Here is a 23,406-nt window from a genome sequence, read left to right on the forward strand (position 1 = left end):
TTTTCGTGCCAATTTCTACTTCTACTCCGCTACATTTCAGAGAGAAATATTATACTTTTTACTCCACTACATTCATCTGACAGCTTTATTAGTTACTAGTTACTTTACAAATTAAGATTTTTGCACACAGAACACATTTACAAATTACAATGTTTTAATATAAATTAAACTACCCAACAATATATAAGCTTTCAAGTAGAGCCGAAATGATTAGCCGATTAAATACTTAGTTGACTTATAGAAACTGTTTGGATCGTTTCCAGTTTCTAAAATGGGAGGATTAAAATGGGAGTTCTTTTACTTTTAATACTTTAAGTACATTTTCCTGTTGATACTTACATACTTTTACTCAAGTAACATTTTCAATGCAGGACTTTCAGTGTGGTATTAGTACTTTTACTTAAGTAAATGATCTGAATACTTGTTCCACCGCTGATTATTTGGCACAACGTCCTATTAAAAGGCATGTTTGTCCTTTCTGTCTACAGGTGTTCTGAAGAAGACAATCGAGATATTAATCAGAGATGATACTGAGCCAGAGGACAGCGAGAGCCTCATGATTGGTCTTGTTAATGCGGAGGGAGGAAGTCGGATCCTGCCCACCTCTGACACTGTAACCATAGTTATATTGGCTAACGATAATGTGGCCGGGATAGTAGGATTCCATCCAGCCTCACGTTCTATCATCGCCAGAGAAGGTGGGTAGCTATTTTTGATATTCAAGTCTATATTATGTATTTATGGCCAAGCACATTATCACCCCCTACTGTAGTAAGTCAAATGTATTTATAGAGCACTTATCACAGATAAAAATCACAAAGTGCTTTACATAGAAACACACAAGATGATACATATAAAAAACACAATACACAATTTAAAATGACAAAGTAGTACATGAAAAATAAAGTACAGGCGGGTCAACCAAATGCCAGTTTTTAATATTATAGGTCTTTATCTGGTTTTTAAAAGTCCACAGAAACAGCAGACCGTAAGGATGAAGGTAGAGCAGAGATATTCCTGTGAGGGGTCCTCAGAGTTAGTGCAGGGGGGCCGCCAAACTACAGTATGTTTACAAAGTTATTTTTCAAAACTTTCTTTTTTTTTTTAATTAATATATGTCTGAAAATATACTTTAACATCTACCATTTTGTTAGCAAAGATACATTTGTCTATTTGTGAAAGAAAATGTTATTTACACATTGAAGATAAGCTTCCTATGCCTACTATGGTAGCCATACAGTAAATCTTAAGGATTCAGTGCCATTTTATTTTCATCTATGCGGCCCAGTTTAATGCAACTTAATTTTATACAGTAAATACTGTATACAGTAAATGTAGTAGGGGGTCCCTACTCTGTCTCTCTTTTAGCTAAGGGGTCCTCGGCCTAAAAAACGTTGAAGACCCCGGAGGTAGAGCATTCCAAAGTCTCCGTCTCTTAAGCCGGCTGTGTGGAACAGACAGTAGATTTAACATAACTAGACCTAAGAGAGCAAGCTGATAATAAATAAATATAGCTTGAAGTAGCTTGGCCACCTATTACATTACATTCCAAACCATTACCACTGTCCCTGTCACAAGAAATGTGAATTATGTATGAGTGCAAATGTAAGGGAATGCGCTCATAGTAATGGAAGCACTTAGCAACAGGTGGGTTCTGTGGTCGTCTCTCATTATCTTGAAATGATGTATGCATGAGCTGTTGAAGTCTCCCTGAGTATAATCCATACCATTAGAGACCTTGAGTTGCCTCTACTGGCATCTACAGTATATTGCTGGGCAATATATCAATATTATATCAACATCGATATATGAGGCTTGATATCGTCTTCAGTTTTGGATTTCGTAATATCCTGACACCAGTGTTGTCTTTTCCTGGTTTTAAAGGCTACATTACACTAAAGCGATGTCATTTTCTGAATGTATCAGACTGTTCTAGCTGTTCTAATATCCACCTTTACCCACTTAGTCATTACATCCACATTATTGGTGATTATTTATCAAAACTCTCATTGTGTACATCTTTTGTGAAAGCATCAAAAGTCAACCCTCCTATATCGCGGCAATATCGACAACGGTGTATTTGGTCAAAGATATTGTGATATTGGATTTTCTCCTGATCGCCCAGCCCTACTACAGTTTAAGACATGCATTTCACATTAAAGTGCTCATATTATGTTCATTTTCAGGTTCATAATTATATTAAGAGGTTATATCAGAATAGGTTTACATGGTTTCATTTTAAAAAAACACTATATTTTTGTTGTAATGCACATTTCTGCAGCTCCTCTTTTCACCCTGTGTGTTGAGCTCTCTGTTTTAGCTACAGAGTGAGGCATCTCACTTCTGTTCCATCTTTGTTGGGAGGCGCACATGCGCAGTAGCTAGGTAAGCACTGCTAGCCAGTCAGAAGCAGAGTATGAGGGCGTGCCCTGACAGTACCTAGGTAAGGACTACTAGCCAGTCAGAAGCAGAGTATGAGGGCGTGCCACGCTAGCAGCTAGGCGAGCATTATAACGTGTGTTACAAAGTGACCACGTTTGTCTCTGAAGTAAAGGCTGGACTACAATAGAGCTGTTTGTGAACAGTGTTTTCTTTTGGAGATGGTAAGTCCCTTTGGGGGGGACTTTGGGCTTTTTCACTTTGTTAAACCTATAACATGCACAAAAAAGATGTATAACACAATAAAGGAAAGGGAAAAAGCCAAAAAGCATAATATGAGCACTTTAAGAGTCCATCAATGTATCCATCTTTACAAACCTATATTTGAACTTTTATTTCATATTACAGGTGAGAGACTGTCCTTATTGGTGTTGAGAACGGCTCCAGGTCTGGGTAATGTCACTGTAGACTGGACTGTACAAGGGCCGCTTGTACACCGGACCTTCACCCAAACCTCAGGGACACTTTTCTTTACTGCGGTAAATACAGTACTAGACGGAGATCATTTAAACATCTTGTTGCGGGATCGTAGTTAAACACAATAATTGTACAGTATAGCGCATGTCATTGTTGTTCTTCTGTGAGAGTGGTTGAAGGTGCCAGCCACAGAGCTTATAGAATCAACTATATAGAAAAGATTGCATTGAAATGGTACACACTGTAACAACTTTCTTGTAAAAATACAGTCATTTTCGATAATTAAAATATAGTTTTTAGCTTTAATTTGACATGAAATCTTATGCATCTAATAACTAATTTCCTCTAGTCAGTAATTTTTTTAATCTAATTTAAGACATGTATTTACAGTATTACATTTGAACAGTTTAATCTATTAAATAAAAATACATTTACTTTTTCTTTAAAAAACAATTCTATGGTTATTCAAAGTTACAGGTTTTTCATGTTATTTGACCATATAAATGAAAACGTACGTCTATTTTTGTGATTATAAGATATTTTCATGTTTAAAAAAATAATACAGGAACAAATCTGTAAAATGAAATGATTCCATGGAAATATTTTATTTCGGTTGTCTCCAGTAATTATGGATGTTGGGGTGTGTCTCCTACAGGGGAAACTAAATGACACCATAGTCCTGCAGCTCCTTGATGATGCCACACCAGAGAACAAAGATGAATACAAAGTGTCCTTGTCCAACATACAGACGTTTGGTAATGCATCGGCTCCCTAGTGTCTTAGTGGTAGAGATGCACTCACTTCTTACACACATTCCATCACCCATACACTTTCACTGTTAAATTTAATGCAGTATAGAGGTGGATGAATAATGTCTTTGTCATCATGTATTTTTGTTTAGTTTTGTCTGTTTGTTTTGTCAGTGTATATGTCACCATTATGTGTACCTTTTAATTTATAGTGAATGAGTGCTGTATGACTGCTGGCTGCCTCTATGTTAGTCCTATGGCACCTGCCTAGGGACTGCTGATGAAAAGTAGTTATTTTTACTAATTCTGGCATATTTACATAGTTTTTCTTTATACAACAATGTTCATAAATATGCATGGTCCCTATCAAATAAACCAAAAAAATAAAAGATACTGTAATTCTGCAAGAAACCACACACTCACAAACTCAAAATAACCCTAGTCAGAATTATGACACAGATTAACATTCCCCTCACTTTCACACACAGGCGTTGTGGTGACAGGTCATGCTGCCCTGGATGTTCAGGGCAGGGAGGCGGTGCTTACTGTGGACACCAGCGATCAGCCCTATGGGCTGCTGAGCATCGCCCCGTCATCCCTTAGGGTGAGCACGGAGGAACGGGACCGAACTATAAACATCTACGTCAATAGAGAGTTTGGAGCCTCAGGTCAGTGGGAACAAGTGTGTACACAAAAACGTGTACTAAATGAATAGGTTTCCTTTTTCATTCCATTCCTTACCCTGTAACTGATATCGCACCTGAATCGTTCATCTGCTGGTTTCACAGCCTCACGGTGAAAGACAGAAACAGCCTGAACAATATAGTCAAAACCTGCTCTAAAATGATAGAAACAAAGAGATTTAAATTCTCTTTGTTATCAACAAATCAAGCATTTTGTCTTCTTTAGATCATGTTCTTCAGAGGGAATTTTCTCTGTTGACATCAAGAAGTTGTTATATTTTACCTGCTTTTAAAATTAATCGCCCCTGTAATTCTTTTGTCCCTTCTTTTTTTTATTATTATTATTTTTCTACCCTCTAGGGCAGTGTTTCTCAAATGGGGGTACGTGTACCCCTAGGGGTACTTTGGAGGACTGCAGGGGGTACATAATATTTTTTGCAAAATGTTTTTCAGTTACAAGGCTGTAGTTACTTCTACTGTTTTTTTTTACTGCTTTTTTTTGAAGGATTTGTCGTTTGTTTTGACCTATTCTTGCCTTTCTTTCTTACTTTTTTTCTACTGTCTTTTTTTCTTCAAAGTTTTTGTAATTTTTTTCAAAGTTTTTCTTCTGCTTTTTTCAAAGTTTTTGTACATTTTTTTTAAATTTGTCGCCTATTTGAATTTTTTTGTCACTTTTGTCGCCCTAGTGTTGTCTTCCTTCTTTCTACTGTGTTTTTTTCCCAAAGATTTTGTTACTATTTTCGGCCTATTCTTGCCTTACTTCCTTCTTTCTACCGTTTTTTTCAGCATCTAAATGTGTTCCAGATACAAGGCTGTTGTTTACTAAATCTATCGCTGACATCGCTGTTTTGTTCTTCTTTATAGAGTTTTTTTTTTCTACCAAAAATTACTTGCACTGGTACATGGCTTAAAAAAACTGTTCAAAGGGGGTATATTATTGAAAAAAGTTTGAAAACCACTGCTCTAGGGTGTAGGCCTGTAGGTTGTTATGTATGCGTGTGTTGTCTGTAGCTGCTCTTAATTACAGCAATTGCCCCTTCTGGGATTAATAAAGTTGTTGAATTGTAATGTTTGTGTACAGGAGCAGTGAATATCACCTATGAGGTCATACGAGGATCTCTACAAAACTTGTCCCAGGTGGAGGGTGCTCTCGCTGAACCGGGAAAAGACTTCATCTCTGGTACTGGTTCTGTAATCCTTCAGGATGGACAGACTTCTGTCGCCATCCCTGTCACCATACTGGAGGTAAAGACCTTGGCTGTCTTCCATTCTTTCCATTTGTCTTCCATCAAATGTGGTAACTAAGATGATGGGTCAAAGTGTTCGTTAGCAATTCTTTATCTTCCTGACGCTAGCTGTACTTCCATGAAGCTGATTTGTTTGAATGTGGGATTTAAAATCTTTTTAATTACAATTTGTTTTATTAGGACGACATTCCTGAGTTGCAGGAGTTCTTCCTGGTCAACATAACATCAGCAGTGCTCATCACGACTCTTGCCACTCTTCCCCAACTAGGTATGGAGCAATTTAAGCAGCGTAAAGCTGAGATGCCGGCACTACTTTGGCCATCGTAGACAGTTGTGCTATTACGGTGTCAGATGTAAACATTTTTGTTGTTTTTTCATTTAATGAAATGACTTTCCTTCTTTTCTCTTCATAATTCATTTTCTCTGTGTGATGAGTAGAGGTCGTGTATTGCACATTGCCAGGTAAAATACACATTTGTATGTTCCCAAGCTTTGCCTAAAATGTCATGTAGTTTAATGTACAATATTCTTGTGCGGTACATTAAACTACAACATTGTAGTTGACTGTCAAAATGCACCATGGAAGAGCTTGGTAGGTTCTGCTACGGCTTTTGCATAATCTAAACCACGGTCCAATTTAGGAATGAGTACATTTAGAAAGTGATGAGTAGACAGAATACTACAGGCGCAAGCAGCAGGCTCCCAGAATACCATCTGGCCTTCTGCGTGGAGACCCACAGTAAACACACGGCCGCTCTTTTGGCAGCAGTCATTATGTGGCTTGGATGGTGAGATTGATTCTTTCCACGATTGAGGAAGCCTTGGGATTTGGTGGGAGCCGCGTAGCACCGTGTGGTGAGGAGAGAGAAAGCCAAACTAAACCTGTAGCTAGCCTCCCAGTGTCTTGGCCATGGAGTGAATGGGAGACGACTGTTCAGGGGGGTCATAAATCAGTCCACCCAACAGACTTGGCTACTCAGTCTCCCAAGCCACTTACAGGAGACACTTCTCAGCTGTAATGTGCTCAAATGTGCCATGACGAAAAGCTAGATCCTCGACAGTTTCCTCTTGCATATCTTTCTGTTGGCGCTTGCACTGTAGTTACAGCCCTGAGGTCAGCGCTGATGCTAAAGCTAAACCTTTTGCTACAGTCATGAAAAAGCAATTGACTGTCTAAATGTTTCCTCTGTGGATGATGTTATTTCCCCAGACACCCATGGTTTGGTGGCAGAGATTAGCATTGCTGCTAACGATGGAATTAGAGGAGTCATTGAATGGACAAACACCATGTAAGAAATGCACCCACAAATAACACATCTCCTATGTTGATTTGTACGTGCTAATTGCTTTTCTCATACAAATATGCTCTGGTTTCCAGGTTCGAAGTGAATGAAACGATGGGAGTACTGACTCTAGTGGCCTACAGGAACAAGGGGACCTATGGAAATGTTTCTCTCTTCTTCTATGCTCAGAACCTGGAAGCTCAACAGGGACTGGACTACAACACCAGTGAAACGGTCAGCCATACACAGCATTCAAACATTTCACACTAAATCACAGACCCATACTTACACAACACATATTAAAGTACTTTTAGTAGCATGACTATAAGTCAAGAGCAGCTGTACCTGCTTTAGATTATTGAAGATGTTTTGCCTCTCACCAAAAAAGGACTCCTCAGTTCTGAAGAAGCTGAGCTAAAGAAGCCTTTTGGATGAGAGCCAAAACTAAACTGAAAACCCCCTCTGTCCACACAGATGCTCAATTTTGTTGACGGCGAAAGGCATAAGTTTGTAGAAGTGCAGATCATCGATGACACCATCCCAGAGGGAGCTGAGAGATTCCAGCTCATCCTGTCCAAGCCGTCCCCTGGGCTGGAGCTGGGCACCAATACCACAGGTAGATAGGAGGGCAGAGTAGACTGTAATAGAATTTCTGAAATGTCTAAGTAAGTAAGTAATTTATTTGATATAGCACCTTTCACAGACAGTCACAAAGGGCTTCACACAAAAGACATTTGATTAAAATACAATAGGATCCAAAACAGAAAATAAACAAGCAACAACAAATGCAATTCCAATGAGGATTTAAAGAATAAAACCCAAAATTACAAACATTAGACAAAAGCCAGTTGAAACAAGTATGTTTTCAGTTGCTTTCTAAAAGCGTCAACCGAGACTACAGAACGTAAATTAATAGGAAGGGCATTCCACAGAGTCGGATCAACCACTTCAAAGGAACGATCACCTTTAGTCTTTAAACAAGTGCGCGGGACCACCAGTAGTCCCTGGTTAGAAGACCTGAGTGCCCTGATGTACGGATGGAGCAGGTCAGAGATATAAACAGGCGCCTGTCCATGCACCGCATTACATGTAAGAACAAGAACTTTGAATTGGATCCTGAACTTTATTGGAAGCCAGTGTAACATGGATAAGACAGGAGTGATGTGCGACATTCTGCTGGACCTGGTCAACAACCTAGCAGCAGAATTCTGCACTAGTTATAGACGGTCCTGGGACGACTTGCTAAGACAAGTGAAAATGGAGTTGCAGTAATCGAGACGTGATGATATGATATGAAACCATGAATGATCATCTCAAGTTCACCTTGCGAAACCATGGTTCTAAGGTTCTCAATTGAAAGAAACGTGTAAACAAGTAAAACAGCATAAGACAGTGACGCCTCCGGTGGGCGTGGCTTTCAGAGTATGACGATGTTGTGCTCTGTCTCCATAGCAAATACTTCTTTCTAATTGGCTGGCAGGTTTTATAGGATTTGTAGGATTTTTAAAATCATAAATTTTTTTAGTTGACATTTATATTCCTCTTCTATAGGAATGGGCAAGGTAAATTAAACTCTTGGTAACCATAGCATTAAAATGGAACATGAACTCATCATACACAATACAAGATTGTGTATTACATCTATCAGTTTATTTCGGGTCATGTCTGTTAAAGAAACTGTAACCCCATATTACTCTGAAAACTGTGTAACATGGTGGTAGAGACACTATTAGCTTTATGAAATTACTATTAACGTTTATGAAGAAAGAATTGACAGCAGATTTATTCTCATTTACCTATACTGCACGTAACTATGATATTATTTTCCTAAACTGCATCTTTTTGTTTTCTTACAGCCACCGTGAATATCCTGGCCAGCGACGACGGACACGGTGTCATTTCCTTTAACACCAGCAAGCATTTTTTATTGAAGGAGCCCACGTCTGTGTCTGGGCTGAGTGCGAGTGTGGCCACCCTGTACGTGGTTCGGAACCCTGAAAAAGGCACATTTGGCAGCGTGACTGTTCAGTTTACCATTACTGACGCCAACGGCAGTCTAGCAGAGGGCGATTTGAGGCCAGCACAGGGGTTTGTGGTGCTAGAGGATGGAGTCCGATTTAAGGTGAGGGAAAGTAGTTTATTTTTTTTACTGGCTTTACAGCATTCAAACACATACAGTACATGACCACACATGTATATTGTATTTTTTTTTTTATATTTCAGATGCTGGAGATCTGGGCGGTACTGGATGCTGAGCCTGAAGCCAATGAAACCTTCACAGTGACCCTGTCCAGCCCAACAGGAGGTGCACGGATGGGTGACCAACTGCAAACTCTCATCACCGTCCTGGAGAACTTGGCTCCTTCAGGCTTGTTTCGCATCGTACCTTCTATCAACAGGTGTCAATGTTCCTTCAACCTTTACTTATACTCGAGAGATCATCAAGGGGCCACCCTCATTTACAACGACATCGAGTCAATACAGTTGTACCAAAGAATCTGAAACTTAAAATATCATATACACTTGCACTAAACATGGTTTTCCCTACCATTATAAGGCTTAGTCACAGCACCCAAGCCATTTTGGGCACTACCTAAGCCAAATGAATGTAAAATCAATGTGTGCGTCAAAACTAACTAAATGCCTTGTAGTTGGTCCCCAGTGTACTTATTTAACACGGCTTCTCTTTAAGCTTTTTTAATGTTATTTTTTATTTAGTATCTGTTCCAGGTTTTCAATGTTTTAGACACAGATATGGTAATAATAATGGTCCATAACGATGAGATTTCATTGAAAAATATCACTTTTTATAAGAGGGGGACCCCTAAATTCCACGCCAATTACATGCACTTAAGCGTGATTTATGGTCATGCGGAGGCTCAACGCAGAGCTTTTGCCGTAGCCTACATGAGTGGTGTGCGTGCATGCGTGGTAGAGCGAGTGAGAAAGTGACAGTGATCTGCTTCGGAGCGACTACCGACTCTAGAGTCATAGTGAGAGAAACAAAGTGTCTCCTCTGTTCTTTCTGACCACGGTGGGGAATCTGTAGCAGGAAAAGTTAACCCTCTCCTTGAGTTCATGTTGTTTATGGAGAAGGAGAACCAGGAAATTCCTGCAACGCTACCAAGCCACGGCCAAATGACGTGTAGTTACATTTTTCGAGAGGTGCACGTCAGGCTACAGCGTAGGGTCCGTGTCTCCACATACCGACGTATGTAGCCACGGCGTAGATTTAACACAGGATAATAAATCAAGTTTTAGTCTTCCACAAACCTGGGGAAAACACTGGATATAATGTCATATGTACATATTTAGCTGTAAAAATCATATTCAATGTGTTTTTTCTGTACAGAACTAACACAGAAGTGGTTGCTGATGAAGGCAGGGTAGTCTTCCTCACCGTGTCTCGCAGTAATGGTCTGGAGTCAGCTGTCAGTGTGGAATGGGAGACCCAGTCTAAAACAGCTATTGCCTCTGGTGAGACCAATACATATCTAAAATTCAAAGTCACCCCAACTTCCTAAACACTCATAAACACCCCTCTTTTCTAATATTTCTTAAATCCCCCTTTCCGTCTAATAAGCAATGCAATTATGATTCCTTTCTTTTTTTTCCCTCCAAGAGGGTCACCTCCCAGTGATGGGTGTGTACCAGAGCTTTGAGGACAAGCCCACCTCTTCTTGGTGCTCTCTTCCCAAGGGGCCTTCCTTCCTGGCTGTGAGGCTGGATAGGGGGCTCGTTGTTGGATCCTCCAACACCTTGGCCACTCTTTATCGGTGGCAGGGTGTTTTTGTGCCTGTAAAGGTAGGCCAGCAACAGCATTGTCCCTCAAGAAGCACATGATGTACCCTCTGTAAACACACATACTTGAGAGTTAAAATCAGTATGAATTGAATGATCAGTGAACCCCAAACTAATTTATGGCAAATGACATTGTTAGCGTACATCTCTCTCTCTCTCTCTCTCTCTCTCTCTCTCTCTCTCTCTCTCTCTCTCTCTCTCTCTCTCTCTCTCTCTGTGTTTTGGTGATCACAGTCTGTTAGGATTCAGGACCCAAGCTCTTGTGTGGGGTTTGCAATGAATGGCTCTACCTACATAGGCATTACACACAGTGGCCCCCCCTTCTCCCCTGCTGCCAACCTCAGCATCTTCAAATTGCAGATGGACCTCAATATCACATTGGTAAGTACGAACCCAATCGTGGTACATTACAATCACACTTTGTACTTAACTTTAAAGGTCCCATGACATGGTGCTCTTTGGATGCTTTTGTATAGACCTTAGTGGTCCCCTAATACTGTATCTGAAGTCTCTTTTATATAGACCTTAGTGGTCCCCTAATACTGTATCTGAAGTCTCTTTTATATAGGCCTTAGTGGTCCCCTAATACTGTATCTGAAGTCTTTTTTTATATAGACCTTAGTGGGCCCCTAATACTGTATCTGAAGTCTCTTTTATATAGGCCTTAGTGGTCCCCTAATACTGTATCTGAAGTCTCTTTTATATAGGCCTTAGTGGTCCCCTAATACTATATCTGAAGTCTCTTTTATATAGACCTTAGTGGTCCCCTAATACTGTATCTGAAGTCTCTTTTATATAGGCCTTAGTGGTCCCCTAATACTGTATCTGAAGTCTCTTTTATATAGACCTTAGTGGTCCCCTAATACTGTATCTGAAGTATCTTTTATATAGACCTTAGTGGTCCCCTAATACTGTATCTGAAGTCTCTTTTATATAGGCCTTAGTGGTCCCCTAATACTGTATCTGAAGTCTCTTTTCTGAAATTCAGCTTTGGTGCAGAATTACAGCCACTAGAGCCAGTCCCACAATGAGCTTTCCTTAGGATGTGCCATTTCAGTGTCTGTAGCTGTAAATGCTATTGAGGAGGAGAGAAGGGGGGCAAGGTGGAGGGTGGGGGTGTGGCCTTGACTAACTGCCACTTTGCTCGTTTGAAAGCCATGATGTCTCTCTCTCTCTCATGGGCGGGCCAAATTCTCTGGGCAGGCAAAGCAGAGAAAGGGGAGGTAACCTTGGTCCTCATGACCTCATAAGGAGAAGATTCCAGAACGGCCCATCTGAGCTTTCATTTTCTCAAAGGCAGAGCAGGATACCCAGGGCTCAGTTTACACCTATCACCATTTCTAGCCACTGGAGGACCATAGGCAGGCTGGGGGAACGCATATTAATGTTAAAAAACCTCATAAAGTGACATTTTCATGCCATGGGACCTTTAACACTGTAGTATTGTCTTGTGTTATTAGCCTTCTTTTGTTATTGTTAAGCAGTTATACTGAACATATTTCTTTATTTATGTTATCGTTTCTTTTACATTTATTGTTAGTTTCCTTTATGTATGCACCATCCACCAAGGGAGATTCCTTGTGTTACTTACTTGGCAATAAATCCTTTTCTGATTCACTCTGACGTCTTTAGGAACAAACCGTAGGTGTTGAAGCTCTGGACGTGAAACACTTCTCCACTGAAGGCAGAGATTATCTTATAGCATCAAGCCAGGTGAGGCTGTTTAGACAGATCTTTAGTTGTTTCCAGTTATGTCAGGATCATTAAAAGCATCATCCGATCATCCTCGTTGGAGGAACTCAATGTTTTGTTATTCTGTTTCTTTCATGCTTCAGATTTTTGTTTGGACTGGGCGCTCCTTCACCCTCCACCAGACTCTTGACTTTGAAAAGGGCATCCTCAGTGTAACTCCATTCGCTCATGCAGCTGTTCCCCACCTGTTAGCGTGCATAGACAGACACACTGTCAGCTGCCTTCTGCTTCAGTGGACCAATGGAAGATTTCAGAATCCACAGCCTGTCCAACTCACGGGCAGAGCCCTTCAGGTGGCGACGATGAACACGAGAGCAGAGGACACTCTCCTGTTGGTTGTTATCGAAGGTGACCTGTCTTGCTTTGACATCATATAATATAAATGTATGCTCTTATGTTTATTTTTCACATGTAAATACCTACTGTCAATCTCTTTGTTTTTCAATGTATGTGTTAAACAAATTTAGTAAATGTAAGATGTATGAGCCAGTTTTTTTGTTGTTGAAAGGATTGTGGTACATAAATTACATATTTAAAGGTCACATGACATGGTGCTCTTTGGATGCTTTTATATAGTCCTTAGTGGTCCCCTAATACTGTATCTGAAGTCTCTTTTATATAGACCTTAGTGGTCCCCTAATACTGTATCTGAAGTCTCTTTTATATAGACCTTAGTGGTCCCCTAATACTGTATCTGAAGTCTCTTTTATATAGACCTTAGTGGTCCCCTAATACTGTATCTGAAGTCTCTTTTATATAGTCCTTAGTGGTCCCCTAATACTGTATCTGAAGTCTCTTTTATATAGACCTTAGTGGTCCCTAATACTGTATCTGAAGTCTCTTTTATATAGACCTTAGTGGTCCCCTAATACTGTATCTGAAGTCTCTTTTATATAGACCTTAGTGGTCCCCTAATACTGTATCTGAAGTCTCTTTTATATAGACCTTAGTGGTCCCCTAATACTGTATCTGAAGTCTCTTTTATATAGACCTTAGTGGTCCCCTAATACTGTATCTGAAGTCTCTTTTATATAGGCCTTAGTGGTCCCCTAATACTGTATCTGAAGTCTCTTTTATATAGACCTTAGTGGTCCCCTAATACTGTATCTGAAGTCTCTTTTATATAGTCCTTAGTGGTCCCCTAATACTGTATCTGAAGTCTCTTTTATATAGACCTTAGTGGTCCCCTAATACTGTATCTGAAGTCTCTTTTATATAGACCTTAGTGGTCCTAATAATACTGTATCTGAAGTCTCTATTATATAGGCCTTAGTGGTCCCCTAATACTGTATCTGAAGTCTCTTTTATATAGACATTAGTGGTCCCCTAATACTGTATCTGAAGTCTCTTTTATATAGTCCTTAGTGGTCCCCTAATACTGTATCTGAAGTCTCTTTTATATAGACCTTAGTGGTCCCCTAATACTGTATCTGAAGTCTCTTTTATATAGACCTTAGTGGTCCCCTAATACTGTATCTGAAGTCTCTTTTATATAGACCTTAGTGGTCCCCTAATACTGTATCTGAAGTCTCTTTTATATAGACCTTAGTGGTCCCCTAATACTGTATCTGAAGTCTCTTTTATATAGGCCTTAGTGGTCCCCTAATACTGTATCTGAAGTCTCTTTTATATAGACCTTAGTGGTCCCCTAATACTGTATCTGAAGTCTCTTATATAGACCTTAGTGGTCCCCTAATACTGTATCTGAAGTCTCTTTTATATAGACCTTAGTGGTCCCCCTAATACTGTATCTGAAGTCTCTTTCCCAAAATTCAGCCTTGGTGCAGAATTACAGCCACTAGAGCCAGTCCCACAATGAGCTTTCCTTAGGATGTGCCGTTTCTGTGTCTGTAGCTTTAAATGCTATTGAGGAGGAGAGAGGGGGGGGGCAAGGTGGAGGTTGGGGGTGTGGCCTTGACCAACTGCCACTTTGCTTGTTTGAAAGCCATGATGTCTCTCTCTCTCTCTCATGGGTGGGCCAAATTCTCTGGGCGGGCAAAGCAGAGAAAGGGGAGGTAACCTTGCTCCTTATGACCTCATAAGGAGAAGATTCCAGATCGGCCCATCTGAGCTTTCATTTTCTCAAAGGCAGAGCAGGATACCCAGGGCTCGGTTTACACCTATCACCATTTCTAGCCACTGGAGGACCATAGGCAGGCTGGGGGAACACATATTAATGTTAAAAAAAACTCATAAAGTGACATTTTCATGCCATGGGACTTTTAGAAGTGGCCAGAAATTGGAGGCAAGTGCCCTTAGTCTACAGAATGCTCACATGATGTTTTTTGCAATAATGAGATGCTATTTTCTGTGGTTGTACTCTCAGTGTACCTTTAGTGGATTTCACAGCGGTTAGATGTTAGTTTGGATTGTGCAAACAAATCTGTGGTAAATCTGAAGGCACACAGAATCAGTCTGCGACAGACAAAATTCACAATGTAGGCCAGATCATATATTTATACTACGCTCTGTATATTTTGATGAGAGATAATCCCTCTGAGTCTGCAAAAGTGGTGAGTTTTCCTTGGTTCGGACCTGTTGTGGGTTTACGGGAAAGGCCTCAGTGTGGAGCAGAGCAGAGCCACAGCGGGACTCAGAGGTTGTAATTTCTCAGTCTTGGGTGTGTCAGTCAAAGCAGTCCTTCACTTTACACAAACATGCTATTACAGCATGCTTCCAGAGAATGTAAATCAGTGTGTGTTTCTGTGCATTCCTGTGTCTTTCTCCAGGTCTCTCTCCATCCTGCGAGGTGTTCCAGTGGCGCTCAGGGCAGCCTTCACCACAGCTTTATCAGTCCATTCCTCACCCAGGCCTCACCTCTGTTCACCCCTTCACTGCTTCTTCTGGGATCAGTAAGCTCACATGTCCTAAACTGTCCTTTTTTATTCAGTTGCATTTGTACTTTTAAAATCTATTGAACACTTATACCTGCAATTTGGGGTTTCTCAGGAGGGTGGCTGGCATCTCCCTTAGAGATAGGGTGAGAAGCTCATAGTACGTCCCATTTACCTCGGAACGCGGAAGCTGGAGCTGGGAATGACGTCACGCCCGAGTCGAATGCGTTCCATTTACAAGTCGGATTTCCATTGTGGGGTTAGCTCTAGCCAGGTTAGACATTGTTAGCAATACCAGTTGATAACAACGCATTACGCTGTTTTTTTGTGTGCATACAAACAGCGTAGCGACATGTCCACAGATAGAAGTTGGACAGGACTGCGTGTATGAATGATTTAGTGAGACACAAATAAGAAAGAAATGCGAATAACTGTATGTTACCACAGCTTTCACTACTGTCGGTGCACGGGGCAGCCACGTTGGGTTTTGAGCTCGGGGTACTGCGAGGTTGTTCGACTTCCCAACTCGCCAATCCGAGTTCAGGGGGCTTGTCTCCGACTTTGACCTCCGAGTACAAATGAAAAAGTTATCAGTGAAAAACTCGGGAGTAGAGCCGCTGCTCCTTTGCATTGAAACAAGCCAGTTGAGGTGGTTTGGGCATCTGGATGCCCCCCTGGGCGCCTCCCTAGGGAGGTGTTCCAGCCACGTCCAGCTGGGAGGAGGCCTCGGGGAAGATCCAGGACTAGGTGGAGGGATTATGGCTGCATCTCATTACCCTTATTTGACAGCTCCTCGACTCCTCGATCCTCGTCTGAACCGGGAGTTGTTCTGCCCCTCATCGGTGAAGGCCGTCTCAAAGCTCTTATTTCTGCCCCGAGGAGCGAGCATCGAGGAGCGAGCATCGAGGAGGGATCACCGAGGAGCTATAGGCGAGGATACACCAGAGCAGCCTTCCCTGAAGCCGTGCAGCTGAAGGAGTTGCAAACTCCGCCCAAACAGCTGACGAATTCATGTGACGCTTCAGAGGAAAGGACGTCTCATCCTTCTAAAACCCATTTGCTCGATGCCTCTTTCCTCCCATGATTTCCTTGCGTCTCTCCCGTGCTTCCTTGTGGGAGGGACTAAGACGTGAGGAAGGGAGGCAAGTGGAGGAGTCGAGGAGACAATTTAACGGTTATGCGATGCAACCTTTATCTCTACCCTGGCCTGGGAACGCCTCGGCATCCCCCAGTCAGAGCTGGTTAATGTGAATCTGGTTAGGGAAGTTTGGGGTCCCCTGCTGGAGCCGCTGCCCACCCCCCGCTACCCGACCCCCGCTTCCCGACCCTGGATAGCAGTTGAAGATGGATGGAACTTCAATTAACCAGAAACCCTGATTAAATATATTTCTTCCTCATAGCTTATGTCCTGCTAGCTGGAAGAAATGGCTCATCACTCTACTCCTGGAGGTCTGATGTCAACCTGCTCGCCATGGTCCTGAGGGCCCGTCCAGCCATTAGCTTCCTCTCTCTCGTGGTCCCGTCCCTCAACACCACCAAAACCCTCTTGGCTTCTACTGTGGAGAATAGCTCAACTATTTATGAACTAACTTCTGTCTCCAATCAATCTGATTTCATACCCAGGTACCCACATTTGTTTTTACAGTATATAGGCTAGTTTTTTTTTCCCCAGAAAAGCAAATCCTGAACGTTAAATAATGCATGTTGTGTTATCTTTATTTCCCCTTAACATTCAGTTTTGGGGAGTTGCACTTTGCACCAGGTGACAGCCAGCTTGAAGTAGCAGTGAACATATTAGATGATGACATTCCTGAGGAGCAGGAGCACTTCCAGGTCAGCCTGAAGAATCCAAAGGGCGGGGCTGAGATTGGATTTGGTGGTCAGGTGACTGTCATTGTCCCAACCAACGATGATGCCCATGGAGTCATCGGCTTTGCTCAGGTAAGCAGATCAACATTTTGATATTAGGCAGCTTGTGCATCTGTCATGTTAAGTAGTTAAGTAGTCGTCATGTTGCCATTTTGTTAAACCTCAATGCACTAAGACCATATCGGAATAATCTCAAGGGTATTTTTTATTACCACAAGCTATTGCAATATAGAAATATATTTTGTCATTGCCTCTTTGCAGAATTCTTTATCTGTGGAGGTAGAGGAGCTGGAGCAAAATAATCAGATTTCTCTCAGTGTGGAGAGGAAAAGAGGGACTTTTAGCAGACTGACTGTTCACTGGGTTGCCAATGGCAGTCTGGCAGACATTTTCCCCACTTCAGGAGTGGTGAGTGAGCCTTACCCTCCTATCATACTGTATGCAAATGAAATGATTACCAAAATAAACAATTGCAAAATTATAACAGAGTTGTTTTCCGATAGTATCTGAAATGCCTATGATATTGCCTAAAATGCTGGTATCGGCGAATATGCGAGTCTGTGCACCAATGCTACGTAATTTATCCCTGAATAAAATCTACTTTAAAGGTCCAATGTGTAGGAATTTCTCCCATCTAGCGTTGAGCTCATATATCGCAATCAACTCTCTCGCGCCACGCAGTTCAAAGTAGGTATTACAGCTACGGTAGCCTTCACGCTACAAAAAGCCGGTCTCTTGCTCTTTTCAATCTCCTTTTTCTTTGACTCCTGTTCCTGAAATTTGGATTTTGAATACGTGTGATCCTCCATGTTTCCTTCTTCAAACCTGCCGGGGCCGGGAAGCTACGATACCCATTAGCAGCATTAGCAGCACCTGTGAGTTTATCATGTGACAGCGAAAACGCGAAAGGCGGAGCAGTACGTCCTGATGTCCCTTACCAGCTAACGTATTTCAAGATGGCACGTGGATATGGAGCGTCTACCCCAGTTCATGCGAATGCAAATGTAAAATTTCAAGCCAAAAGGAATATTTGGAATTGATGGTAGAAGGTAAATATTCATGAAAAAGGAAACGTTTGTGAACGGGCAACACTGATTTTGGTAATGAACAACAACGTTACACACTGGACCTTTAACGTAGTTTATTTGTTATTTTTCTGTAGTGACTGACTGCCAAACAAGATAATAAAGAAAGTAATAAAAAAAAATAAAAAAATCAGTGCTCAATATTGGGCGATACGCAAGTTCATGTATCGCTAAGGAAAGAATTGTCACAAATTTGTGGAAGATACATCAAATTTGCGGAAGCAAGTTACATTTTGTTTTGATATGGTAGGTAACGTTTTCAGAGGGCCAGTCGGTGGCCATCATCTCACTGACTGTGATAGCGGATGGCGTCCCAGAGCTGAGAGAGAGCGTCACCATCGCCCTCATGGATGTCACCACCGTGGGGCTGCAGGACCTTCGACAGGCTGCAGTCATTGACAAGCAGCGGGCACAAGCTCTACTCACCATCCTACCGAATGGTTCTCCCTACGGGGTGATTGGATGGCATCTGGACTCCCAGTTTACACTAACACAAGAACCACAGAGTAAGAGTGGGATTTATGCCGCAAGAAATGAATAAATGAGCGATGTGTGTTTTTACTGGAACACAGTGCAGAGGAGTCTTATTTACTGTAATTAGTTTATTATTATTTCTAACCTTTTCAAATGTATCCCTCAATTTTGGGTTTCTCTTTGTTCCAGAAACAGTTGCTGTAAGTTGTTTGCTGACTACCAATCATTCTTTTTTTTTTTTTTTTTGGATGAGGTTTTCTAAGTAGGTATTACAGTAATCGCACTTTGAGATTTACTGTAAAAGAGATCTGCAGTGATTTCCAGGATGTGAAGTAATTTAGGATTTGTCTTAATCTGTTGTATTGGACACCGCCCCAAAAAGTCAGAGAACTCCAAGTATTAGAGTAACATGCCTTCATACTGTCCTTCAAATATTATTTAACTTAACTTTATGGGATTTTTACAGATTTAGATCATTATTGCCATCTTCCATTACAAGACAGGTCTGGAAAATATAATTTTTGTACTGTGTTTTAACATTTGATACTATAAATAAATTGAATTGAACATTGGTTTATTTAATTGCCCTTTTCTCCCAACCCACAGGGGTTCCAGTCAATGTGACTCTGTCTATAGTGAGGGAGCAGGGCTCTGCAGGTGAGGTGGAAATCCGTTACCAGACCAGGCCGGCCCTGTACCAGCCCCCACCCAACCAGGCTACTGCAGGACAGGACTACACCCCCAAAGACAACACCATCGTCATGATAAACGGTGCTACAGTGGCCCTTGTCACTGTTACAATCCTACCGGTAAGGAGAGAGCACTGAGTAATACAGACGTTTATTAAATATACTTGAGTAAAGAAGAATATATTAGGAATAGCACTGATGTTTAGCATCTACCAATGGCAGAGTTAATTTGTCTACGTAACATGTTAAAATGCAATTTATCTCCCATCTGAGAAAACGGATAATAGATTTTCTTTCATAATCTCAGACACTTTTTTTTATCTTACATCTCCCACGCTCACGCCCATTCAGATTTGTAATGCAGATGGACTCCTGTTTCTTGCCTTCGGGATAAAACATACATACTGTAACCAGCACTGCGACTGTCTGAAGACTTAATGCCAGGTGAAGGCTGTCGCTAGAGGGATAATTCTAAGACTTTCCCTCCCTGTGTCCTCCTGTTGCATTTATCCAGAAATAACCATATATCTATAAATTACACGAATGTCTGTCTGTCTGTGTGTCTGTTATAAGCATAGCTCTCGAACCATTAGTCCAATGGATTTCAAACTTTGACCGGTGTCTTGCTACGGGAAGTGCAGTGCCAAGTTTGATGTTGTTTGGATTAGAAATGCAAACAATATCGTTAAATATATATTGGTAAAAGAAGCACACATAGCGAGCCGAAGTCACACCCTTCTACTTCCGGTCCATGGGACCTATCTTTTGAAAAAATATGAACGGGAGTCAGTGGAGAGATAATAATTATTTTTTGGTCCGGTTCGCATTGAGCCATATATGTTCATAAGTTTAATAGATAATTTCGCAAGTCAAGAAAGTATCAGTTTATTGTTTACTGTATAAGACTGAAAATACATAATTAGAAAGACTACACACTTCAAAGTCGCATGACCATTGCCTAATCCTGCTTGGAAGGAGACGTTCGGGGCTTAAAACACCGATAAACCATGTATGACGTCTCGCTGAAGCTACGATGTCCGTGTGTATCGTACCGTGGATGTAACGTTAGTCAAATGAGCAGAGGATCTTGCTTGTTCTTTTGCTTATCGGCTGAAAACACTTCACTGGATAAAACACAGCAGGTATGATAACGTTACATGTTGTGGAACAGAGCTAAGCTAGCTAGCTAGCAAGCAAGTTGAGCATCAAGCTAGGTGACGTAAATTGTGTGAGACGAGAGATGTGTCATATGACAAACCTACGGCTAACCGAGACTTTCTTCAGTTGAAAAATTACCTTTTAAATTGACGAACGTCATATTTGTAATCCATGGCTCAATTCAGACGGGATCCAAAAATAATTTGCCTCACCCCGTTCACTACCGTTCATATTTTTTTTCCAAATTAAGGTCCCATGAGGTCCACCGGAAGGGGAGGGACTTAACCTCTCTATTGGCTTTTTCCCACTCTAGCCGCTGGCCAACCCCCCCTCTCACACTGCACACTGACTGAGCACAGCGCAGGACCAGACACAGAGAGGGTCAAAGAAAGCAGTGGAGATTTGGCAGCTAAAATGTGAACTACACCTCAGACCCACAAAAATGTGCAAAGTAGCAAAACTTTGACGACTGTCTTTGACTTTGAATGAACAAACAACCATTCCCGAATTTAAGGACATTTCAGAATCCCACACATGCAAAGCACAACCAGCTACAGACAACAAGTGGCAGACAGAGCGATGCCACTTATAGGCAGGCTACCCCGAATCGCACCGAGTCTACAGAATTAAAGGTGTGAACGTGACCTTAGACTCCAGAATCACTTCATATTGTGTTAAGGTGAAAATGAAAGATCATCTTCAGTTCAATTAAAAAAGGTAAATATAAGAAACATTTGCGGTCAGGTTAGATGTGTGTTTTTATTGAACCCATTTAAAAAGACAAATACACAGATAAGAGGGGGGGAGTGGAGGAGAGAAAGGTTGATGATGTTAATCCTCTCTCTTTTCCTTCTGCTCCTCTTCCGTTGCTCTCGCCTCTTTTTCTTTCTTCTGTCTTTTCAATGCCTCCTTTTCTCTCTTCGCCTGCTCCTTCCTCTCTTTCTTGACTTTTTTCTCCATCTCCTCTTTTTCCTTCTTCTGTCTTTTCAATTCTTCCTTCTCTTGCTTCCTATTTTCCTCCTTCTGTTTATTCTCTCGCTCCTCCTCCTCTTTCCTCTCCTTTTTCAGCCTCTTTTCTGCCACCTTCTTGGCCTTCTTTTCCTCCTTTTTCATTCTGTCAGTTTGTTGAGACAGCTCCTGCAGGCTAAGGAGATTGACCTGAAGAGCAGAGATTTTCTCTTTTAAGAGCTTGATTTCGTTCTCCATTTGGCTCTCTTTGTTGTTCCACTCCATCTCTCTGCTCTCTCTTTCCAGCTCACGCAGTTTCTCAAAGCTCTCCTCTTTTGCAGCGAGCTCACACGTCATTTGGTCTTCCAGAGTGGCGAATTTTGTTTCAAACTCTGCCTCCCTTTGGATAATCTGCCTTTCCTTCTCCATGAGCTTGGCTTTGCTCTCCAAGTACTTTACTTCTAGAGCTGTCTTTTCATCCGTTATTTTGTTGATCAGGTCATCCTTTTCCTGGACGACATGGCTCAACTTCCTATCGTTGTCCTCTGCCAGTGTTTGGAGCTTTGCATCCTTGTCCATCAAATTCTGGTTTGATATGGTTGATAATATACCATTAATCTTCTTCTCCTGAGTCGCTCTGTTCCTCTCTTGCTCCTGTTTCAAGAGCCCGATGACCCGGTTGAACTCCCCACTCCAGTGGAGTTTGGCTGACAGGGAGATGTACTTCTCTGCCTTCAGACTTTCTCTGAGAGAGTGAATCTCTTCATTAATCTCCTTTTCCTTGATTTTACTCTCCTTTTGGAAATTTTTCCTTATGGTTCTCTCTGAACGTAGAGCCGTCAGGATTCTCCTTTTCTCTTCCTCCAGGCCAGCATTTTCAGAGACCAGCTGGTTGATGAGTTCTTGAGTTTCCAGTTGGTCTTTTTTCAGGTCCTCGAGCTCTACGCTGGGAGTTGGGCAGACGACTGTTGCCAGCATTGTTGCCATGATCGCTGAACAAAAGTATTTGTTGCGATAGTGGAGTATTGCAGTGAAGAGTAGTATTGCTCTATCGTTGTAGTACGGACGTTTTGGTGTTTTGAGCTCTGTCACACAAAGAGATGCGTCGTCAATGAGTTCAGCGGGTTAACTGGCTGTAAGCACCCAGGGTTGTATTCTAAACAGAACCATAGAATGCCATGAAAGGTTTAGAATGTGGCTCACTGTGAGCTGTCACTCTGCATGACAAGTTCCAGAATGTGATGATCATAGAACATACATAGAACATGTTCCTTATCAATTCAGTTCAATTCAATTCAAGGGGCTTTATTGGCATGAATGTTTCAATAACAATGTTATGCTGTATGTACATTAACACAATATTAGGATGGGTTTCATTTTATAAATCTATTTGTAGGGTTATTATGCAATATGAAACAAAAGTATATTCTAATAAAAATGTAAAGACAGTAACATGTTACATTAGACATAAATATGTACAGATATTTAAAACTGGGATCTTTGTGTGTGCATATCTATGGTGATGACACACTGTGTGATGTTAGGCTGCATCACATGACTTCTCCAGACTGAAAAACGGCAAAATAGAAGTATATAGCCCAAAATGGCATTTGATATAAAGTTCACTTAGGGTCTTCTTAACAATGTAACAAAATTAAATGTTATACTTGTTTATTAAACACAACAATGCATTTTGTTTTACAGTAAAGACTATAAATAAAGTCCTATAGACATTTTCAATTGAATTCCATTTGCAAGGCAACAGTCTGTGCCCTTGTTATCATAAAAAAACTGCCTTTTCTTCAGTGATGCAAGAAGTATTCAGATCCTTTACTTGAGTAAAAGTACTAGTACCATACTGTTAAAAAAAACCTCTGCTATATGTAGAATTCCTACATTAGAAATGTTACTTAAGTAAAAGTATGTAACTATCATCAGGAAAATGTACTTAAAGTATCAAAAGTAAAATTACTCAATG

General features: G+C 41.2%; 1 protein-coding gene across 1 annotated transcript in view; it reads left to right on the top strand.

The window, feature by feature from the left end:
* The window catches only part of adgrv1 (adhesion G protein-coupled receptor V1), a 172,231-nt gene that overhangs the window by 52,848 nt on the left and 95,977 nt on the right, over positions 1–23,406 (top strand). The window contains exons 37-58 of the mRNA XM_028577354.1: positions 489–698; positions 2,788–2,918; positions 3,512–3,611; positions 4,094–4,273; positions 5,370–5,533; positions 5,716–5,803; positions 6,746–6,824; positions 6,914–7,052; positions 7,293–7,434; positions 8,675–8,940; positions 9,042–9,217; positions 10,171–10,295; positions 10,441–10,622; positions 10,854–11,000; positions 12,252–12,332; positions 12,455–12,719; positions 15,101–15,223; positions 16,606–16,828; positions 16,942–17,146; positions 17,336–17,482; positions 18,410–18,665; positions 19,240–19,442. Of these exons, the coding sequence (XP_028433155.1) occupies positions 489–698; positions 2,788–2,918; positions 3,512–3,611; positions 4,094–4,273; positions 5,370–5,533; positions 5,716–5,803; positions 6,746–6,824; positions 6,914–7,052; positions 7,293–7,434; positions 8,675–8,940; positions 9,042–9,217; positions 10,171–10,295; positions 10,441–10,622; positions 10,854–11,000; positions 12,252–12,332; positions 12,455–12,719; positions 15,101–15,223; positions 16,606–16,828; positions 16,942–17,146; positions 17,336–17,482; positions 18,410–18,665; positions 19,240–19,442 (3,632 nt within the window). The remainder of the gene's footprint in view (positions 1–488; positions 699–2,787; positions 2,919–3,511; positions 3,612–4,093; positions 4,274–5,369; positions 5,534–5,715; positions 5,804–6,745; positions 6,825–6,913; positions 7,053–7,292; positions 7,435–8,674; positions 8,941–9,041; positions 9,218–10,170; positions 10,296–10,440; positions 10,623–10,853; positions 11,001–12,251; positions 12,333–12,454; positions 12,720–15,100; positions 15,224–16,605; positions 16,829–16,941; positions 17,147–17,335; positions 17,483–18,409; positions 18,666–19,239; positions 19,443–23,406) is intronic.

The sequence above is a fragment of the Perca flavescens genome, chromosome 5 (genome assembly GCF_004354835.1).
Source record: "Perca flavescens isolate YP-PL-M2 chromosome 5, PFLA_1.0, whole genome shotgun sequence".
Classification (NCBI taxonomy): domain Eukaryota; kingdom Metazoa; phylum Chordata; class Actinopteri; order Perciformes; family Percidae; genus Perca; species Perca flavescens.